Raw genomic sequence first — 16,239 nt, 5'->3', positions numbered from 1 at the left:
TGGGCTGATTCTAGCTCGGAGAGAAAGGCTTGGAACTGCCTGTGTTTAAGTCCGTTTGCTCTGATGAAGTTTATGCAGGACACAACCACCTTCATGACAGATTCCCACCTCAGAACTTTGCAGCTTGACGCTGGCTCGGTCACGATCAAAGTCACGTCAGAATATACCATTGTGTGAGGAGGTGAAGATGAGCCACTATTAACTACAAATAGCTCATAACTATGGTCAATTTTAATTAGAATGCCAACCTTTAAGTACGGATATGTTATGATGTTATGATAGGAAAATGCAATTTAATAAAAATTGGTTGATGTTTAGAGGGATTGTCTGGGATCGTTAAGTGGGCCACTCCAATTGCTTTGGCGGGCCGGATGTGGCCTGCGGGCCGTAGTTTGGGGACCCCTGCTATACATAATACAGTCAGCAGAGAAAATGAATGTCTCTCCTGTATGGTGTATGCGAATATTACTATCAACAGTCTTGTGCTTCACTGAGTAATTTTCTCCAGTTTTCTCTGTTGAAATAAACAAATAGATGAATAATAATTTATACCAGTAGACAGCAATCCCTCTGTTGTTTTCCTGTTGTCATAAAATGCTAAGACCTACCTTTGAATGACCTTTGAATATCATTCAACTCAACAACACCACAAACTACAGCTTTAAAATGTACAATTACCACCTTGCAGTTGTATAATGTATCTCCCCTAAGCAGTCAAGTTTGAGGAAATGGTCACAATCTCCTGTCTGTTCCTGAGTTACACCGTTAAATATTGGCCGGAAATGTTTTTGCAGACGATTATGATGTCGCAGTGAAGTTGACCTTTGACTGGATATAAAATGTCATCACTTCATCATTTTATCCTACTAGACATTTATTATTAGACATAATTAGCATATGAATTCTTAAGTTATGGCAAAAAACATGTTTTGTGAGGTCACAGTGGCCTTGACCTTTGACCTCTGACCACCAAATCTAATGAGTTCCAAGTAAATGTTTGTATAAAATTTGCTGAAATTCCGTCAAGGCAATATCGCATTCACGAGAATGGAATGGACAGACGGACTGACGGACAGAGGGATGGTCGGACAACCTGAAAACTTAATGCCTCTGGCCCTCTCTGTCGCCAGCGTGGAGGCGTGGAGACCTGTGAAACAACAAATGTGACACAGCCTCAACACAAAATTACAGGCAACTGTACTGGATTGTTGTCAGCTCCAGTTCATGATGGGTTGGATCTAAAAATCTCTTTATGCTTTCACCTATTGCTGTGTGCTTTGTCACTAATGGACTAGAGCGTGCCACAGCTATCTTGTGTTATGGTCCAATATGTGTCAGCTGCAAAGTAACAGCCTTCTCTCAGTTATAATGTGGTGATAATGCAATGCCATAAAATTTCCCCCCCAGTGTTATTTAATTTCTCTGATCAAAAAGTTCAAAAAACATTCTTCTCAAGGTCCTGGTTCACTTGATGAAATATTCATGTAATATTTTCCTTTAATCATCTGCACCAAAACAATAAAACAAAAACTGGCCCATGAAGAAACATGACTCATTTGCACATTTTCTAATGAATATAATTATTGTTTCATAATGAGATTTGGAGAGGGGGAGAAAAAAATATTTAGCAGTCCATCAAAACAGTGTGGATGTTCTGTTGTTTCTTTGAATCAGAAACAATTACCAAGTCATTTCAGGGAGAGATGAGCATTCAGAGAATCCAGTAATGAATCGGATAGACTTTGTGAAGTCAAGTGCTGAAAGATGAGATGAGCAAAATAAAAGCTCTCACAGCATGGTTCTCTATCTTCACACAGAGTGAAAAATCTTACAAGAAAGGGTTTACAGCCTGCAAAAGATATTGGAAACATATTTCCTCTCCATAAAATAGATGTATCAATTGAAATCAAGTGAAAGCTGTGGCCCTCTATTGATTGCACCTATTAAATCTACTTCAGTCATGGAGATGGTGTGCAGATAAAGTGAAAACTGGAACATAGATTGAACAAAATGGGTGATAGGTTGCAGCTCAATATCAGCCTGTAGCCGATAAAATACTGCTGATATAAATGCAGGGCAGGGAGACAGGAATTTGATGTAAAGCAGCAGCGAACCTAACCTTACCTTTGAATTAAGTAATATGCCAATGAGTCAGTCAGTAACAGTATCATTTCAAGTTTTTCAAGAAAAATAATTTCAATGTATTGCCACAACTCCCCATATCAATCCTCTGATTTGACTGAGGGAGTAAGCTTTTTATCTGACCTCTGGAAGTAAAGCTCTTTAAAAGAATAGTTTGATATTTTGGGAAATGCGCTTGTTCATTTTCTCGCCAAGACAGGATTGATACCATTTTCATGTCTGTACTTAAACCATGAAGCTGGAACCAGAAGTTGGTTAGCTTAGCTTAGCACAAAGACTGGAAACAGGGGGAAACAGCTAGCCCAGCTCTTCCCAAACGTAACAAAATTTACCTAGCAGCACCTCTATAGATCACTAATTAACCCATTGTATCTCGTTTGTTTAATCTATACATAAACCAAAGTGTAAAAAGACAAACTGATGTTTTTTTTGGCAAGCATTGACTTCCTGCAGTCTCCTCATGGTGGCAACAAGAGTCTAGGAGCTTCGGACAGAGCCAGGCTAGAGATTTACTCTGATTCCAGTTTTTGCTAATCTGTGATACGGAGCTATATCCTCCAACTGCACATTAAACAGATATGAGAATGGTATTGGAAAGAAAGCTGATAAGAGTATTTCCCAAAATATCAAGTGCTTCCTTTAAGTGTGTTTTAAACATATATTAAAGCATGACAGAAATCTCCAGATTACCGACATCATCATTGGTATAATGTTTGGTGTTCGCTGTGGTAATGAAGGTAACTGGGGCATTCAGTCATGCCAGACATGAAACTGGACATGGAGCGTCTTTGCCTGGAAGTTAGCAGAAAAACTATGATGGACTGGGGGTAAACGCTTGCATTTGAAACTACATTTCTTATTCAGATTAATTATCTCATAGTAATGAGACTTACCAAGCCAGAACTCATCCTCCAGGTTTCCAAAGCCAACCCGATAGTCACTCCACTTCCTGGAAAAGTCTGTAAGGCCGTTCTGACGACGCTGGAACACCTGGAAACAAATGGTGATACGACAAGATCAGAAAAAAATGAACGAGTTGTTCAGACTAAATTAGCTGGCAGAGCTCTGCTGTGCTGTGATCACAAGGATGCTCAGTACAAAGAAGTAATTTGACTGTGAAATCCATTTCCAATTTTCTCCTCTACTCTCCTTCTTTTTTACCCAAATGACACGGTGACCTACATTTGCACATTTGAAAGTGCTAATAAAAGAGAAGGTGTTATTTTCACAATGACTTACAATCCAGCCTCCCTCATCAGTGGTCATGTCACAGTACACCTGCACTCCCTGGCTGGGGTCTCTGTTGATGTAGATGGTGTAGACGCCGCTCAGCGTCTCTCCATTCAGCAGGTGTTGGGCGCAATTCTGAGGTGTTGCAAATAGACGACTCCCTGGAGAGGAGCAAAGGAAGAGTTGTGACAAGTCAGGATTTGCTTGTTTTTCTTTTCCTCCTTTTGACTTGAAATGTATTTAAAACCAATGAGCCTGAAATTCAATGGTTTTGCTTCTTTTTTTTTAGAGATTCACTAATTGCTTTTTTTCTATTAAGTGGTTTAATGAAGTTGCTTGTACTGACCTCATCTCTACAAAGCATTTTTTGCTTCTTTGTGCTAATTGTTTACATTTTAAGGCTTGCAATTTAACATTTTTTCTTTGAGAGGGACCAACAGCCTACATTTAATTTTAATACTTTAAGTGAAGAAAATCCATTTGGACTTTTACTTGATTCAAGTTATGAAAGCTGAACTTTTGGTGGCAATGGAGTAGTTTCACACTGGTACTTCTACATTTCAGATTGTGCACTTTTACTGAAGTGAATATAATTTCCACTCCTGCACAGGCTACTGCTATGGCCATCGCTTGGTTAAAATGATGGATATTGATGCTCACTTTTGGCATTTTCCCATGACTTTCCAGATGATGAACAACTTTACGATGTTCCCTAGCTCTCGTTTGACAGACATAACCAACATCCAATTACAGACTGAGGACATTGGAGATTAGAGCACACTCTTCAGATCCAGGATTGTAAATTACCCCCCTGCAGGTGCAGCCTTATGGGAAGTTTTCCTCACTATGCTACAGGGAATGGAAGACGAAAATTGTGCCAGACTTTGGGGACCCATTATTATGGTGACTGTAATGTAAAATGCAGTGCAAAAGGGGGGAACAATCTGTCAGGCAAAAAGAAATGCTCCCAATGCAAACACATTATGTGTGTCTCTGTGAGTCAAAGTGTGTGTACTGTACCTGTAGTGAAGGTAGTGGAGACTACGGCACTGGTGTCAAGTCCCCTTGCTGCCTGGAGCTTGACAGTGTACTCTGTGGTCTCAGCCAGTCCCTCCAGTCGAATCCAAGTGTCCTCTGCATCCAGGATCAGCTCCTAGTAGACACACACACAGACACACACAGACACACACACACACACACACACAGACACACACACACGCACACACACAGATGATGAAATTCATTCACATAACACACACTCTGTGAGTTAAAAGATGATAGATAAGAAAATTTGCTTTTATAAAAGTAGTAATTGAATGTGTATTCAGTATACACCTCAGGGTAAAAATAAATGATGTTAGAATCCCCATAAGTTGCTAAAAAAACACTGAATTGTGTTTATAAAGACCTATGGCAGAAAGAAAATCTTTATGGCTATTTTTGTTAAAGAAACACTTGACAGCTTGCTTTTTGTTCCAGTTGCACAAGAGAAAAAGGTGCAAAAGAAAATCACATTAGGTCAATTTAGATATTGTATTAGTAAGTGCTGCCCTTCCGCTGACTGCAGAACAGGACTGCCTGCCTCAATTTTTATGTGTGAAAAGTGACTTAGCCATAGAAAATTGAAAAAAGAAGAGAGGAACTGAGAAGCTTGAAAAGAGAAGGCTGGATGGGAAGAGGGCAACGAGACAGAGAGATTGAGATAAAAGACTCTTATCGGACAGCCACGCTGAGAAGCTGCTAAGCAATCAGGAAACAAACATTTCTATTTTTGGTGAAAATGTCAAGGAGGTACAGAGCAGTTATTTCCTTTTGTTTTTCACAAATCCTCTTTTATTGAGCCCGTCCTAAGAAGCCAAGACGTTTGACCGTTTTTCGGCATCAGTTCTGTGGCACGAGTTTCTTAGATGAGACAAAATTCCACTAGCAGGACGCTCAATTGATGAAACAAAAGCTTGAACTTGTCTATTCATGTGTTTGCGTGTGTGAGTTTGTGTGCATGTGTGTTACAGTTTGGCCTGGATACACATTAAATATGAACAAGTAAAAATAAAATATTCAGCCAGTTAGGGGAAAAAAATCACACATTTCCAGGCAATGTGTCCATGTGAATTATGCAGGGAAGCAGCTGGTAAATGGTGTCTCTCTGTCTCCGAGGATCTGACATTTTCCCCACTGGGTTTTCAGGGTCAAGATAAGATTTTTATTGCAAGTGAAACAGCCCTGTCTTATCAAGGATAATACATACCTTCATACACTCGCTATAGATTGTGTATGTGGGGTTGAGTGGTAGGATGTTTGGTGGCTGCCTATTTTCTTCCTTGTGTATGTGTGTGTGAATGGGGGAATCTTTGTCACTCCAGGCACGTACATAACCAGCAGTGATACATGCATCGTCAATCTATTAAGTAAAACTTGATCAGACAAGAAATTAATCTCACAGCTACTTTGTGTAAATTATAAAAGTCCATTATCTCAGTAAGAGGGGAAGCAGGCTGAACAGCTGTAAAGCGCAGGAATATGTGGTTAGATTACAGCGGAGGTAATACTGAGCCAGACCTCAAGTAAAGACAACCGGAGGAAAATCTCACAAGGAACACTTCAATCTCTGGCTGCGATAATCCTTGTTGCTCTGAGCATGAGTGGTGACTCATTTGTTGTTGTGAGATATGAACTCAAAATGTGACACTTTTTGTTGAAGCAACTCACCATGGTGAATGAAGGTGCAAATGTGGTGAAAACAAAACAAAAGAGAAACTGCTTTTCAAATCCGCCAACTGAGTTTGCACGGTCGTCCAAAAATTCAGTGCATTCATTGTTTTAGAAAAAACTGACTAAACTTGGCAATAAATAACCTTCATAGAAGCAGTGAGCTGAAATCATAATTAGTTTTATAGTCAAAAATAATAACAGTTAATAGTTTTTTATATTGAAAGGAAGAAAAAAAAAAAAGAATCTTTGAGTCTTTGATCTTTGAAGAAATATTAAAAATCATCCTTTCCCTCTCAGCCTCTGAAGGGATGTGTCAGCGTCCATGTTTAATTGACAGTGGAGCCTGCGCTGCTGAGCCCTGACAGGGGAACAACAGACAGTAAACAACCTCGCTGTGGCTTACTCGCCAAAGAAGACAGTGTATTGTTAGCAGTGGCACTGAAGAGTAATGACACCAGCATCTAAATGGACCAAAATGACATTTGCAAGTTTTTAAACCATTTAATGTGCTGCAGTGGACTAGATTATAAGCTACCTATGCTGCAAAGTGAGGTGAGCCGTAGGGATCTTCCAAGATGATCTTAAGGATGAGTATCAGGGCCGATCTGGGCTACATTTTAAAAGATCAGCATCGGCTTTGAACAAATTGTTTCTATACTGGACTGTACTGCGATGCAACATTTCAGTGTATCAGTGCACAGTGAAAAATAGAGTATGTGAAAAACTTACTCTGGTAACTTACTGTTCTGACACCTGGGTGTGCAACGTACATGGGTTTGCTGAACTATAAGAGATCTGTTATCTCTCCTCTAATCAACACAGAGAACTATAGCAAACATTCATGTAGCTACTTCTCATTTTTAGCTGCCAGTGACTGTTGCAGGACATCAGCTGTTTCTAATAAACATTAATTCTGTGAGTAAGTTGATGACACGCCAAATTACACTTGGCTGTTGTCAGGTTTGTGGGCGCTCTGAAGCCTGTGTCTGAACTTGTCAAAGATAGTTTATGAGGTAAAGGAAGCGTCACTCTGTACAACCGCTGTACAGCCGTGAGTAGATTGATTGATTTTGCAGTTCCAACAGCTCCCACAAAGACATATCTTCTCTCGAAGTGATCACTTCACATCAATTTCGTTTCAGAAGTCACATTCTCCCAGTTTTCCATATCCATATTGTTTCAGCAATCTAAACTCAACTCTATGCTGTAGTAGTGAAGGCCACAGTATTATGTATGTAAACTTAATATTAAACTCAGTATCGCTAGATAACCAATATCAAAGCACTTGGATTGAGATCAGGGCCAAAAAAACTTGATCAGCACAGCACTAGTTAGCAGTGCTTGTCCATGGTGGATATTTGGTTGTTGATTCAGGAAACCAGGACACAGACAGGTTCATGTTAGTAAATCAGATAAGAAAACTTCAGCAGGAAAGCTAATCTGGAGTGTTATTTGAAGGCTGCTACATTGCTGTGAGTGAAACCACATGTCCATGATAGAACAGATATATTACTAGCAGAGTACTGGAAATGACATATAAAATAATGATTTAATTTAACTAATTTGTAAAAGCCATAATATCTTTGGACAAATGCTTGGAAGAAAAAACAAACATCCTGGGAAAAGGACAAAAAAGCAGAACATGGGATCAACAGTAAGACTATTTCTGAAAGAAATCTGTTTGCTTTGGAAACAAGTAAAATCTAATAAAGGATCATCTGAAGAGTTACAGTTGCATTCTTTGTACATGAGTGACACCCAATGGTCGACCACACAGCAGTGCCACACTTACAAGGTCAGAGAGAGAGAGAGAGAGCGAGAGACAAACACACACACAGAGGTAGTGAGAGAGAGAATGGATGAGTGAGTTATTATCTCGACTGTTCCTTCATAAGGTCATGTCTCTACAGTGGACATTGAAGGGGACGTGTGTGGGTGTGTGTGTGAAAGTGTGAGAATGTAAGACACCTAATTGGCAATAAAAGAGAGTCTTATGCAAAGCATCATGGGAACTGGTTCTAGTCAATTTGTTAACAGCCATGGTGCGTTCCACATGGATCTTACTAATGTGCTTTATTATCATCACTCAGCCACATCAAAAAGTTCAATCAAAATAAACAATGTCTCTGCTGAGGCACATTAAAGTAATATCTCTATTGGACAGGCAATTTCCTTGTGTAGTTCCCTTATGTATGTGTATAAATCTGTGTGTGTGCGTCCCAGAACACTCATCCGCTCCACAACAAGGGATTACAAGATTAAAGATAAATTTTCAATTTTGAAGTGCTTTTCGTAAAGTTTTAATTCTAAATTTATTTTCTTTTACTGAACATTATTCAAGTTCACTATAATTAGTTTATTAAATTTGGAACATTTTATTCTTTGCAGAAATGCAAGAAGGAGTTTCAGTATTTCCTATAGGAACTGCAGAATTAAGTTTCTATTTTCAGGTGAACGGATTAACAAAAGTACAGTTTATCTCTCTGACACGTGTTTGCAACTGTAGCATGGATACTTAACAGGATTTTCAGAACCAGCAGATATGGAAAAACATTTTTGGCGGCAATTAAGATGTCAACATACATGGAATCGCAGACTATATATTGTCAGCAGTGTGTGTTTGAGTATATCTGTGGTATGTGTGTGAGGGACAGAGGTCTGACATGACAGCTTTCCGTGCAACATACTTTACGGCTGCCGTCGGTTGACTTGTAGGTGAGCATGTAGTTGTCGATTTCTGCGATTGGCGGCTGCCAGGAGATGAGAGCGCTGCGGTGATTCACTTCACTGGCTGTCAGGTTCAGGGGTGCGTCCATGGCTGCCGGAAAGACAGAAAAAAAAAACTTTTACACTCTGCAAAACAAGGGATGGCCCTTTAAGTAATGATGAAAAGACTTTTGCTGGATTATGGCTCAATGACACTGTGTTTCAGTATTTTTTCTACACATCAAGAGGGGTGCTGTACTCAAATAATGACTGTGGTGTGCAAGTTGGTGGAGCGATTGAATGCCTGGTGTTGAAACGAAGAAAATTTCACATTGTTACGGTGTTTAGAATTCATTTACTACTACTACTACTCTCCTGCATGTGAAAGTGCTATCTAACACCCTTTGCCTGAGTGACTTGTACAGAACTGCCTGGTGCAGCTGGGCAAATACTGTATATCCCCTTCTTAGGTTCTATTTTTTTTTTCGTTTTTCTGTAGTCTGAATTCCTTTTACCACTTTTAACACTACAAAACAATCATACCCATGACTCTCTGGTGCTAAGTATCTTTGCTTGGACAAAATAACACATATATTTCTCTTAACATTACAACATCAAAGTGTCAAGTTACTGCTGAGGTAAAAAGAAACTGTTTTGTTAATTTGCTGGAATTGCTTTCACAATTTCAGGTCCCAAAGGTTGAATTTATAGCTGATAGCGATCAAGCTGTGCAGAAATAAGAGAATGTGTAAATTGAAGGAATTGGCAACTATGTAATGTGCGCTTTGCATTCCTCACAGTATGTCATATCAATTAAGGCAGTGGTGTCAGAATCAGGGCGTCATGACTCCAACCGAAAATCAAGAGCAGTTCTCACTACTGCTCTGTTGAGAGTATCCTCACTATATGAAGGTAAAAACCATTCAGTGATTAACTAAATTATTAGTTACCTTAATTACCTATTAGTTACGCACACACACGCACAACACAAAAAAAATATTGTACTTTTACAAATTGTATCACCTGTTTCAATAATTTATGTCATTGCTACTTTTTATTTTCCTCTTATGGCTATCACAATATTAGATTCTATTATTCATTATCTTTCAAGTTAAAATCATGAAGGGCACAGATGCTTTTCACACACAACAATAAGCTGAGCTGAACTCAAGGTCTGGTATCCTGCAGGCTTTTGATCATCTAATAGTTAATGAAGTCAAGCTGTGGCTTACTCACTATCACAAAAGAAGTGCCAGGCAATACTATCATCTGCAGCAGAACAATCAAAATGACTGCAGGGAGTTACATTTGGGCCTTAAAGGCATAATTAAAACCTTGAAATTAGACCAAAAATTTGTCCATGACTGACCCACAGATAATCAGGGGTGGCAACAACACAATATGAATGCACATTGTCCATAACAAAGCAACAAAAACCACTGGCCTTTTTTTATAGGTTGAGTAGCCTATTGTCCTGCCTTGGCCAGGTTTTCATTCTCTGGACAGACCAGCCATAAATGAAGCAAAGCAGCAATGACCCAACAAAACCTCAGCCGCTGAGATTCAGGAAGATGAATGTTATGCCAGTATTGCTGAAGGCCATCTTGAAAGGATGTCTTTGTTTGATTTTTTTTTTCTTCTGCCACTTGAACCATATGTTTGGTAGTCACAGTCTTGACCAAGATTCAAAGGATAAGGCTGACACTATTACATATTTTTTTTACTGTGTCAGTCCAGATCTCAACTCTTCCTTTATATTCATTATGAAATTTTTGGCTTTATTTGACAGTGCAGTATAGAGAGACAGAAAATTAAAGGGCAGAGAGACACGTGAGACAGACATTCTCCATCTAAACCAAACCACCCTGTACTGCCATGCTTACTCAAGATGAATTAAACTATTCAAATAAATAACTGTTTAGACAGCTGGGGACTGTAGTTTCTAGAGAACATTACCCAAACAGTAGTAAACTATGCATTTTTTGGGGACTATTTTCTGCAGCAGATTAATACAAATTTGCTAGTGAGTATGTATGACACCAGGTCAGTGTTGCACTGGGACATGTAACCTAGTGCAACAGTGAGGCTCAATGATGCATTTACATGTTTTTCTGTTTCTGTTGTCAGACATCGGAACAAGTATGAAATAATGATTGAAACACGGCCCATTAAGGCCACAAGTTAACCGGGGGTCACTTTCAAGCCATTTCCAAGCTGCTGCTCTGCACTGCTTGATTTTACAACCATGAGGTTGACAAAATCACCAAAGATGTAAGTTAAAGACTATAGCTGGGGTGTGATTTTGGCTATGTTTACTTGTAACCTGATCAGAGAGGTTAGAAGCCCATTGAGGTCAGCTGCCATGTGGTCTGCGAGAGGTGTGCCTGCGAAGGGAAAGCCTGACCTTGTGCTCGTGGGGCAATACTGGCGACTCTTCTACAAAAAGTAGCTAAGGTTTGTCGAAAAAGTTGCTAGATTTGGCATTTGGCATTAAAAAAAAAAAAAGTTGCTTAAAGGGTCTGAAAAGTATATCATGTAGAGCAACAAGGCACAGTGTTGGCACTAAGTTACCAACACTGCTTGTTCGCACCAAATCATTTTGAAAGAACAACAACAGATGGGGAAACACCCTGCCAGCCGTCCAGTGGTGTAATCTTATCACTCAGTCACACTGCATTCAGCTGACCAAAGGTGTATCTTCATCAGTAAATCAGTCAGTCAGCGACATTTCCAGCAAAAAAAAAAAAAAAAAAAGATGAGGGAAAAGGAAGCAAAGGTAACAATGAGACATTCTTGCACATTTGCTGTGAATATATTCAATAAGGTGGGTATAAATCTACTACCACATCAGTAATCCTGAATTCCCACAGGACTCGAGAAGAGCAGTGAGACACTTTTCCATGTTTAGTCACAGTGCATCACAGCCTCAAAAGCATTCGAGGCCTTGATCAGCAAGACCACCCAAGTTTTACTGCACATTACATCACATCATCCAAGTATATTCTTGGTCCCTGTACAGCTTTAAACAAGGCTTGATTATAGTGCCTTTGTTGGTACTTCATCACAAGGAGACTCACCTCAATTGCACCACCTTATATCATCCTTTTTGAGTCAATATCTGATCTTCCGATGTAGTAGCAGAGGCATCTACGTGCTACAACCTAATTTGAGCACATGATAGAAAATAGATGACCTTCTATTTGGAAAATCCGTTTCCAGGAGTTACATCATGACTCTGGGGCACATCGTGAGCCAGTCAGCGCTTGGTGTATGGGAGGCAGGGGTACTGAAACAAATGAAGTGCTGCACTTTGTGTGCTGTGCAATCCAACGTCACTGCTGTAAATTTGAGATAAAAACATCCACTGCAGTGCTTTCTCTTGATTGCCTTTGCCTGATTTTCTGGCTTTTGATTCTCACTTTCTTCCTCTTGCCTCTGTAGTAAAATGAAAATAGGTTGACATAAACATAACTAGCTTGAATTTATAAACTTTTCCTGAAGACTTGAGGTGCCAAAGGCTTAACTTTTAGCCCATCATCTGACCCTAAATTGAATCAGGACTGCATAAAACTCTGCACACACAAAGAAAACACTTTCTCCCCATGCGCTCTGCTCGCTTAAATCCTTGTGTGCGTGCGCATATGGAATGATCAACGACAGCTCGGTAATTAACAGCGTGAACCCGCCTTTGTGACCTCCTGACAGATGCGGGGTGCTTTCTCTCAGAAGCAGTGATAGGCAGATCCACGCTGTGTGACAGGGGGGCTGGGAGAGGACAGACAGAGAGGAGAAAAAGAGGGAACAGAGTGTTTAAGAGGACGAGGCCGAGAAGTGAGTCTGCGATAAAAGCAGCACATTCCAGATTGTGCCGAAGCCCGTGGTGATGTGCCAATCTTCTCTGCTGCACCTTCTCGTCTTCATTGACCTCCTGTGCATCTCATTTCTGCCTTTCCTCCTGCTCGTCCTTTGTCTGTTTTCTCCCATTCCCACATCAACCTGGGGTCCTCCACTCCTTCACTCTCCCCCTTATCTCCATGTATGCTTGTGTTTCCTTCTGCTGCTCCTCTTGTCTTCCCGTCCTTTGTCCACCTGCTTCTTTTCTCCTTATCTGACAGGCTGCCTAACTCAATGTGCCAGAGAGTGGATGTAGTTTATCTTTTGTTCTTGTCATCCCCTTGTCTTGTTGAACACTGGAGCTGCATTATGTGTGTGTAGGGGATAGATGAGAGAAATAAAGAGGCAGAAGAGGGCAGTTTTTAATTCATAGAAATGGAGGGCCCCCAGCAACCCTCATTTTGCCTGTCTTTATTCTTCCCTTCTCTTCATTCGCCAATTAAATCTGTCTCCTTGTCCTTTTCATTCTCACACTCTCCTTCCAATTACAACCCTGCATGGAGTGTGCCCGAGCAGGTGAGCAGGTTTTCGTCTGAGTTCCTGGCAGCTGTGAAGCTCTATCTTCAAATGCGGAGGTTTGAACAATGGGATTGAGATGAATAGGTTTGGCTGCACCTAATGTCTCATTAACACACAGTGTAAACAATGCAAGAGGAAAAAAAATAAACACACACAGAGAAGCAGATGGGAAGGGCAGCATGGGCAGCAGCAATTTGTTGTAGGAAGACAAGAGGGAGGAATTTATTCTTTTGGAGTGGATATCACATCTCTGTGCAAATTTGCAAGCCAATAATTTTGTCTGAATGATGTCTAAGTAACTCCTTTGTATTTATGAAGTCCACCAAATTTAATCACAGGCTGCATTGGATGGATCTCGCAGATGGAATTATGTTGTTCAAGCAAACACCTCGTTATTATCTTCAAGAATGAACATGTGGAAAATATTAAAGAGCCAAAAGGAGCCAGACGAGCCACCATCAGTGCTGGTTAGACAGCTTCCAAGTTTTGCTTACACTTGCCACTTTGAGGGAACTGGAAGCCACCAAGGCTCTGCTGACATACACACATAGAGTACATTCCGTCCATCCATCCCATTCTTGTGAATGCGATATCTCAGTAACGCCTTACATAATTTCTTCAAATTTGGCACAAACACTCACTTTGACTCAAGGATGGTGGTCAAAAGTCACATCATGAGGTCACAGTGACCTTGACCTTTGACCACCAAATTCTAATCAGTTCATCCTCGAGTCCAAGTGAATGTTTGTGACAGACGTGAAGAAATTCCCTCCAGGCGTTCCTGATATATCGTGTTCACAAGAACAGGACGGATGTGAGGTCACAGCTACTTTGACCTTTGACCTTATAACACCAAGATCTAATCAGATAATTTTTTCAGACCACCCGAAAACATAAGGCCATGGCTGTCGCTGGCATGGAGGCATAAAAGTTGTATGAAGAGACAAAGCTTTTCGATTGAGGCACGACTCAGTGCAAGCATTGTATTTTACAATGCAGGCAAACACATAATAATTTCAATGCTGAACCCTGATCTCACAACTATCTAAATACTGTATGTGTTCCCAAATATGTTTCTGGGTATGTGTGCTTGATTTATTCTTTATTGATATCTCTGGTAGTTTAAGTAATGGGTATCGTGCATTAGGGCTGTAAACAAATATTCTTAACTTGATTATATCAATGTTATTCTATAAAACAAAACAGACATTCAACTGTGAAAATTAATATTTCATTGTAAAAGACAAAAAAAGAAAGAAAAAAAAAGCAGCACTGATCGTCTGTCTGTCTCGCCAATCCTATGGTGGGCCCGGGCCCCTGCACTGAATGCACACAGGAGTCACACAACGTCACTTTCATAGATTGAAAATTAAATGTACTCCGAGCAATCTAAAAAGCCGACCCATTTGGATTTTAGTCAGCAGACGGAAAAGTTGTGGAACCCCGAGTAGTTTATTTATTTATTTAATAGAGACGATGAAATTTTACATAGTTCCAATGCAAAGCATGAAACTGATGTGTTAACCAGAGAGTTTATAGCTATTGCTAATTTTTAACTCTCGTCCCTAGTTGGGCTTTTACACGTACAGTGTAAAACTTACAGTGTCAACTTACATAGTTTGCACAGTTGTAGGCAGGCTATGTAAGCTAGACTAAGCCTAGCCAACCATTCCAGCACTAATAAACCGAGGGCACATCTCAAAAATGTGCACCCAAATGAGTGCCTATACAAGTAGTTGTCTTCTGTTCTATAGGTTTGCCTTCTTATGGTCATAATGCACAAAAATACATATTTGAATGGTTTGAACCTATGTGTTTTTTTAGAAGAAATAATTCAATGTAATTTTTGGCTGATTTTGACGGTGCTCTAAGTATAATTCAATGAAACTTTTTTATATAGTTGCAGTTCTGAGTATTTTACCATAAAACAATTAACAGCACAGATTTTATGGGGACAGCAGTTCATAAAAGTATACTCATCTGTCAAAAAAATCCTAAATTGCCTGAAGAATGAAGTATGTTTCTGTAATAGCAGCACTCTCAGCACTTGGTGAACAACTATCAGCCAGAGCTCAATGAAGCTGCCCGCAGGAAGGATCTCTAGTGCTTCAAAAACTTGCCAAGCACTTCTCAGCAAGTGGGCTCAGACACATCTGAGGGGAAAAGTCCCGGTGCTGCAGCCTACAGGCTTATAGAGACACCCGTAGCAAAATCCCTTATTTTCCAGCCCTATAGCTTAAATATCAGCCTTTGGGGAGCCAAGCTGTCTTACTCTGTGCTGAACTCTTGAGGCATGCAGGCCAGACAACAAAACAACTCTCAGCTATGGTTAAGAGGCTTGGGAATCAAAAATTAAAAAAAAAAACAAAAACAAAACATACACCTCCCTCCAAAACCTGAATGGCTGAGGCAATCTCGGCCACATTCTGATATGAGCCAGAGTTCCAGACTCCTGTGCCATGTTCAGCATGCACATGGAGGAACCATCCTTCCCAAAAACGAGTGAGAAAAGTCAAAACCTCGCAGCAACAACTTTCAATGAGCCTTAACCCTGTGTGATTTATCAGGGCACATCATGCCATGCCAGGCGCTGTACAACACATGGACCAGAAAAATTTCCCTTACAGTTGACAACTTCTTTCCAGTCATCTTTGTGTTCTTTAAGAGCCCATAAAAAGCAACAAAGAGTTACACAAATGCATATGGAGACATTTTTCTAATTACATAGTAGCATGATATTTTACTGCCTTGGTCTGTGTTAGAAACAGTCAGAGCGGGGAGAGCTGAAAAGCTCATTCATTTCAGTCTCAAACTTAATAATAAACATTCAGATTTCATATTCTGTGCGTGAACCCCAAACTTAAAATTTGATTACACAAGTGCACGATCACTTTACGGCCGCTTGTTTTCCACTGTAAGACAAACATTTTCACTTTTAAATCCCCTCTATCAATTTACAACTGCATTTGAGTCCCGTTCATTTCTAATATATAAGTATATAATAAGTAAATAATAAGTATACAACTGCTTTCATTT

General features: G+C 40.0%; 1 protein-coding gene across 2 annotated transcripts in view; it reads right to left on the bottom strand.

The window, feature by feature from the left end:
• The window catches only part of tnr (tenascin R), an 89,146-nt gene that overhangs the window by 9,462 nt on the left and 63,445 nt on the right, over positions 1 to 16,239 (bottom strand). For both annotated transcript variants that reach the window (XM_022768757.1, XM_022768756.1), the window contains 4 exons: positions 8,772 to 8,902; positions 4,393 to 4,525; positions 3,382 to 3,533; positions 3,036 to 3,132 (listed from right to left, as the gene is read on the bottom strand). In XM_022768757.1, coding sequence (XP_022624478.1) covers positions 3,036 to 3,132; positions 3,382 to 3,533; positions 4,393 to 4,525; positions 8,772 to 8,902 — 513 coding nt within the window. The remainder of the gene's footprint in view (positions 1 to 3,035; positions 3,133 to 3,381; positions 3,534 to 4,392; positions 4,526 to 8,771; positions 8,903 to 16,239) is intronic.

Source organism: Seriola dumerili, unplaced genomic scaffold, assembly GCF_002260705.1.
Source record: "Seriola dumerili isolate Sdu_G_001 unplaced genomic scaffold, Sdu_1.0 BDQW01001821.1, whole genome shotgun sequence".
NCBI classification, from domain to species: Eukaryota; Metazoa; Chordata; class Actinopteri; order Carangiformes; family Carangidae; genus Seriola; species Seriola dumerili.
This window is presented reverse-complemented; position numbering and strand designations above follow the sequence as displayed.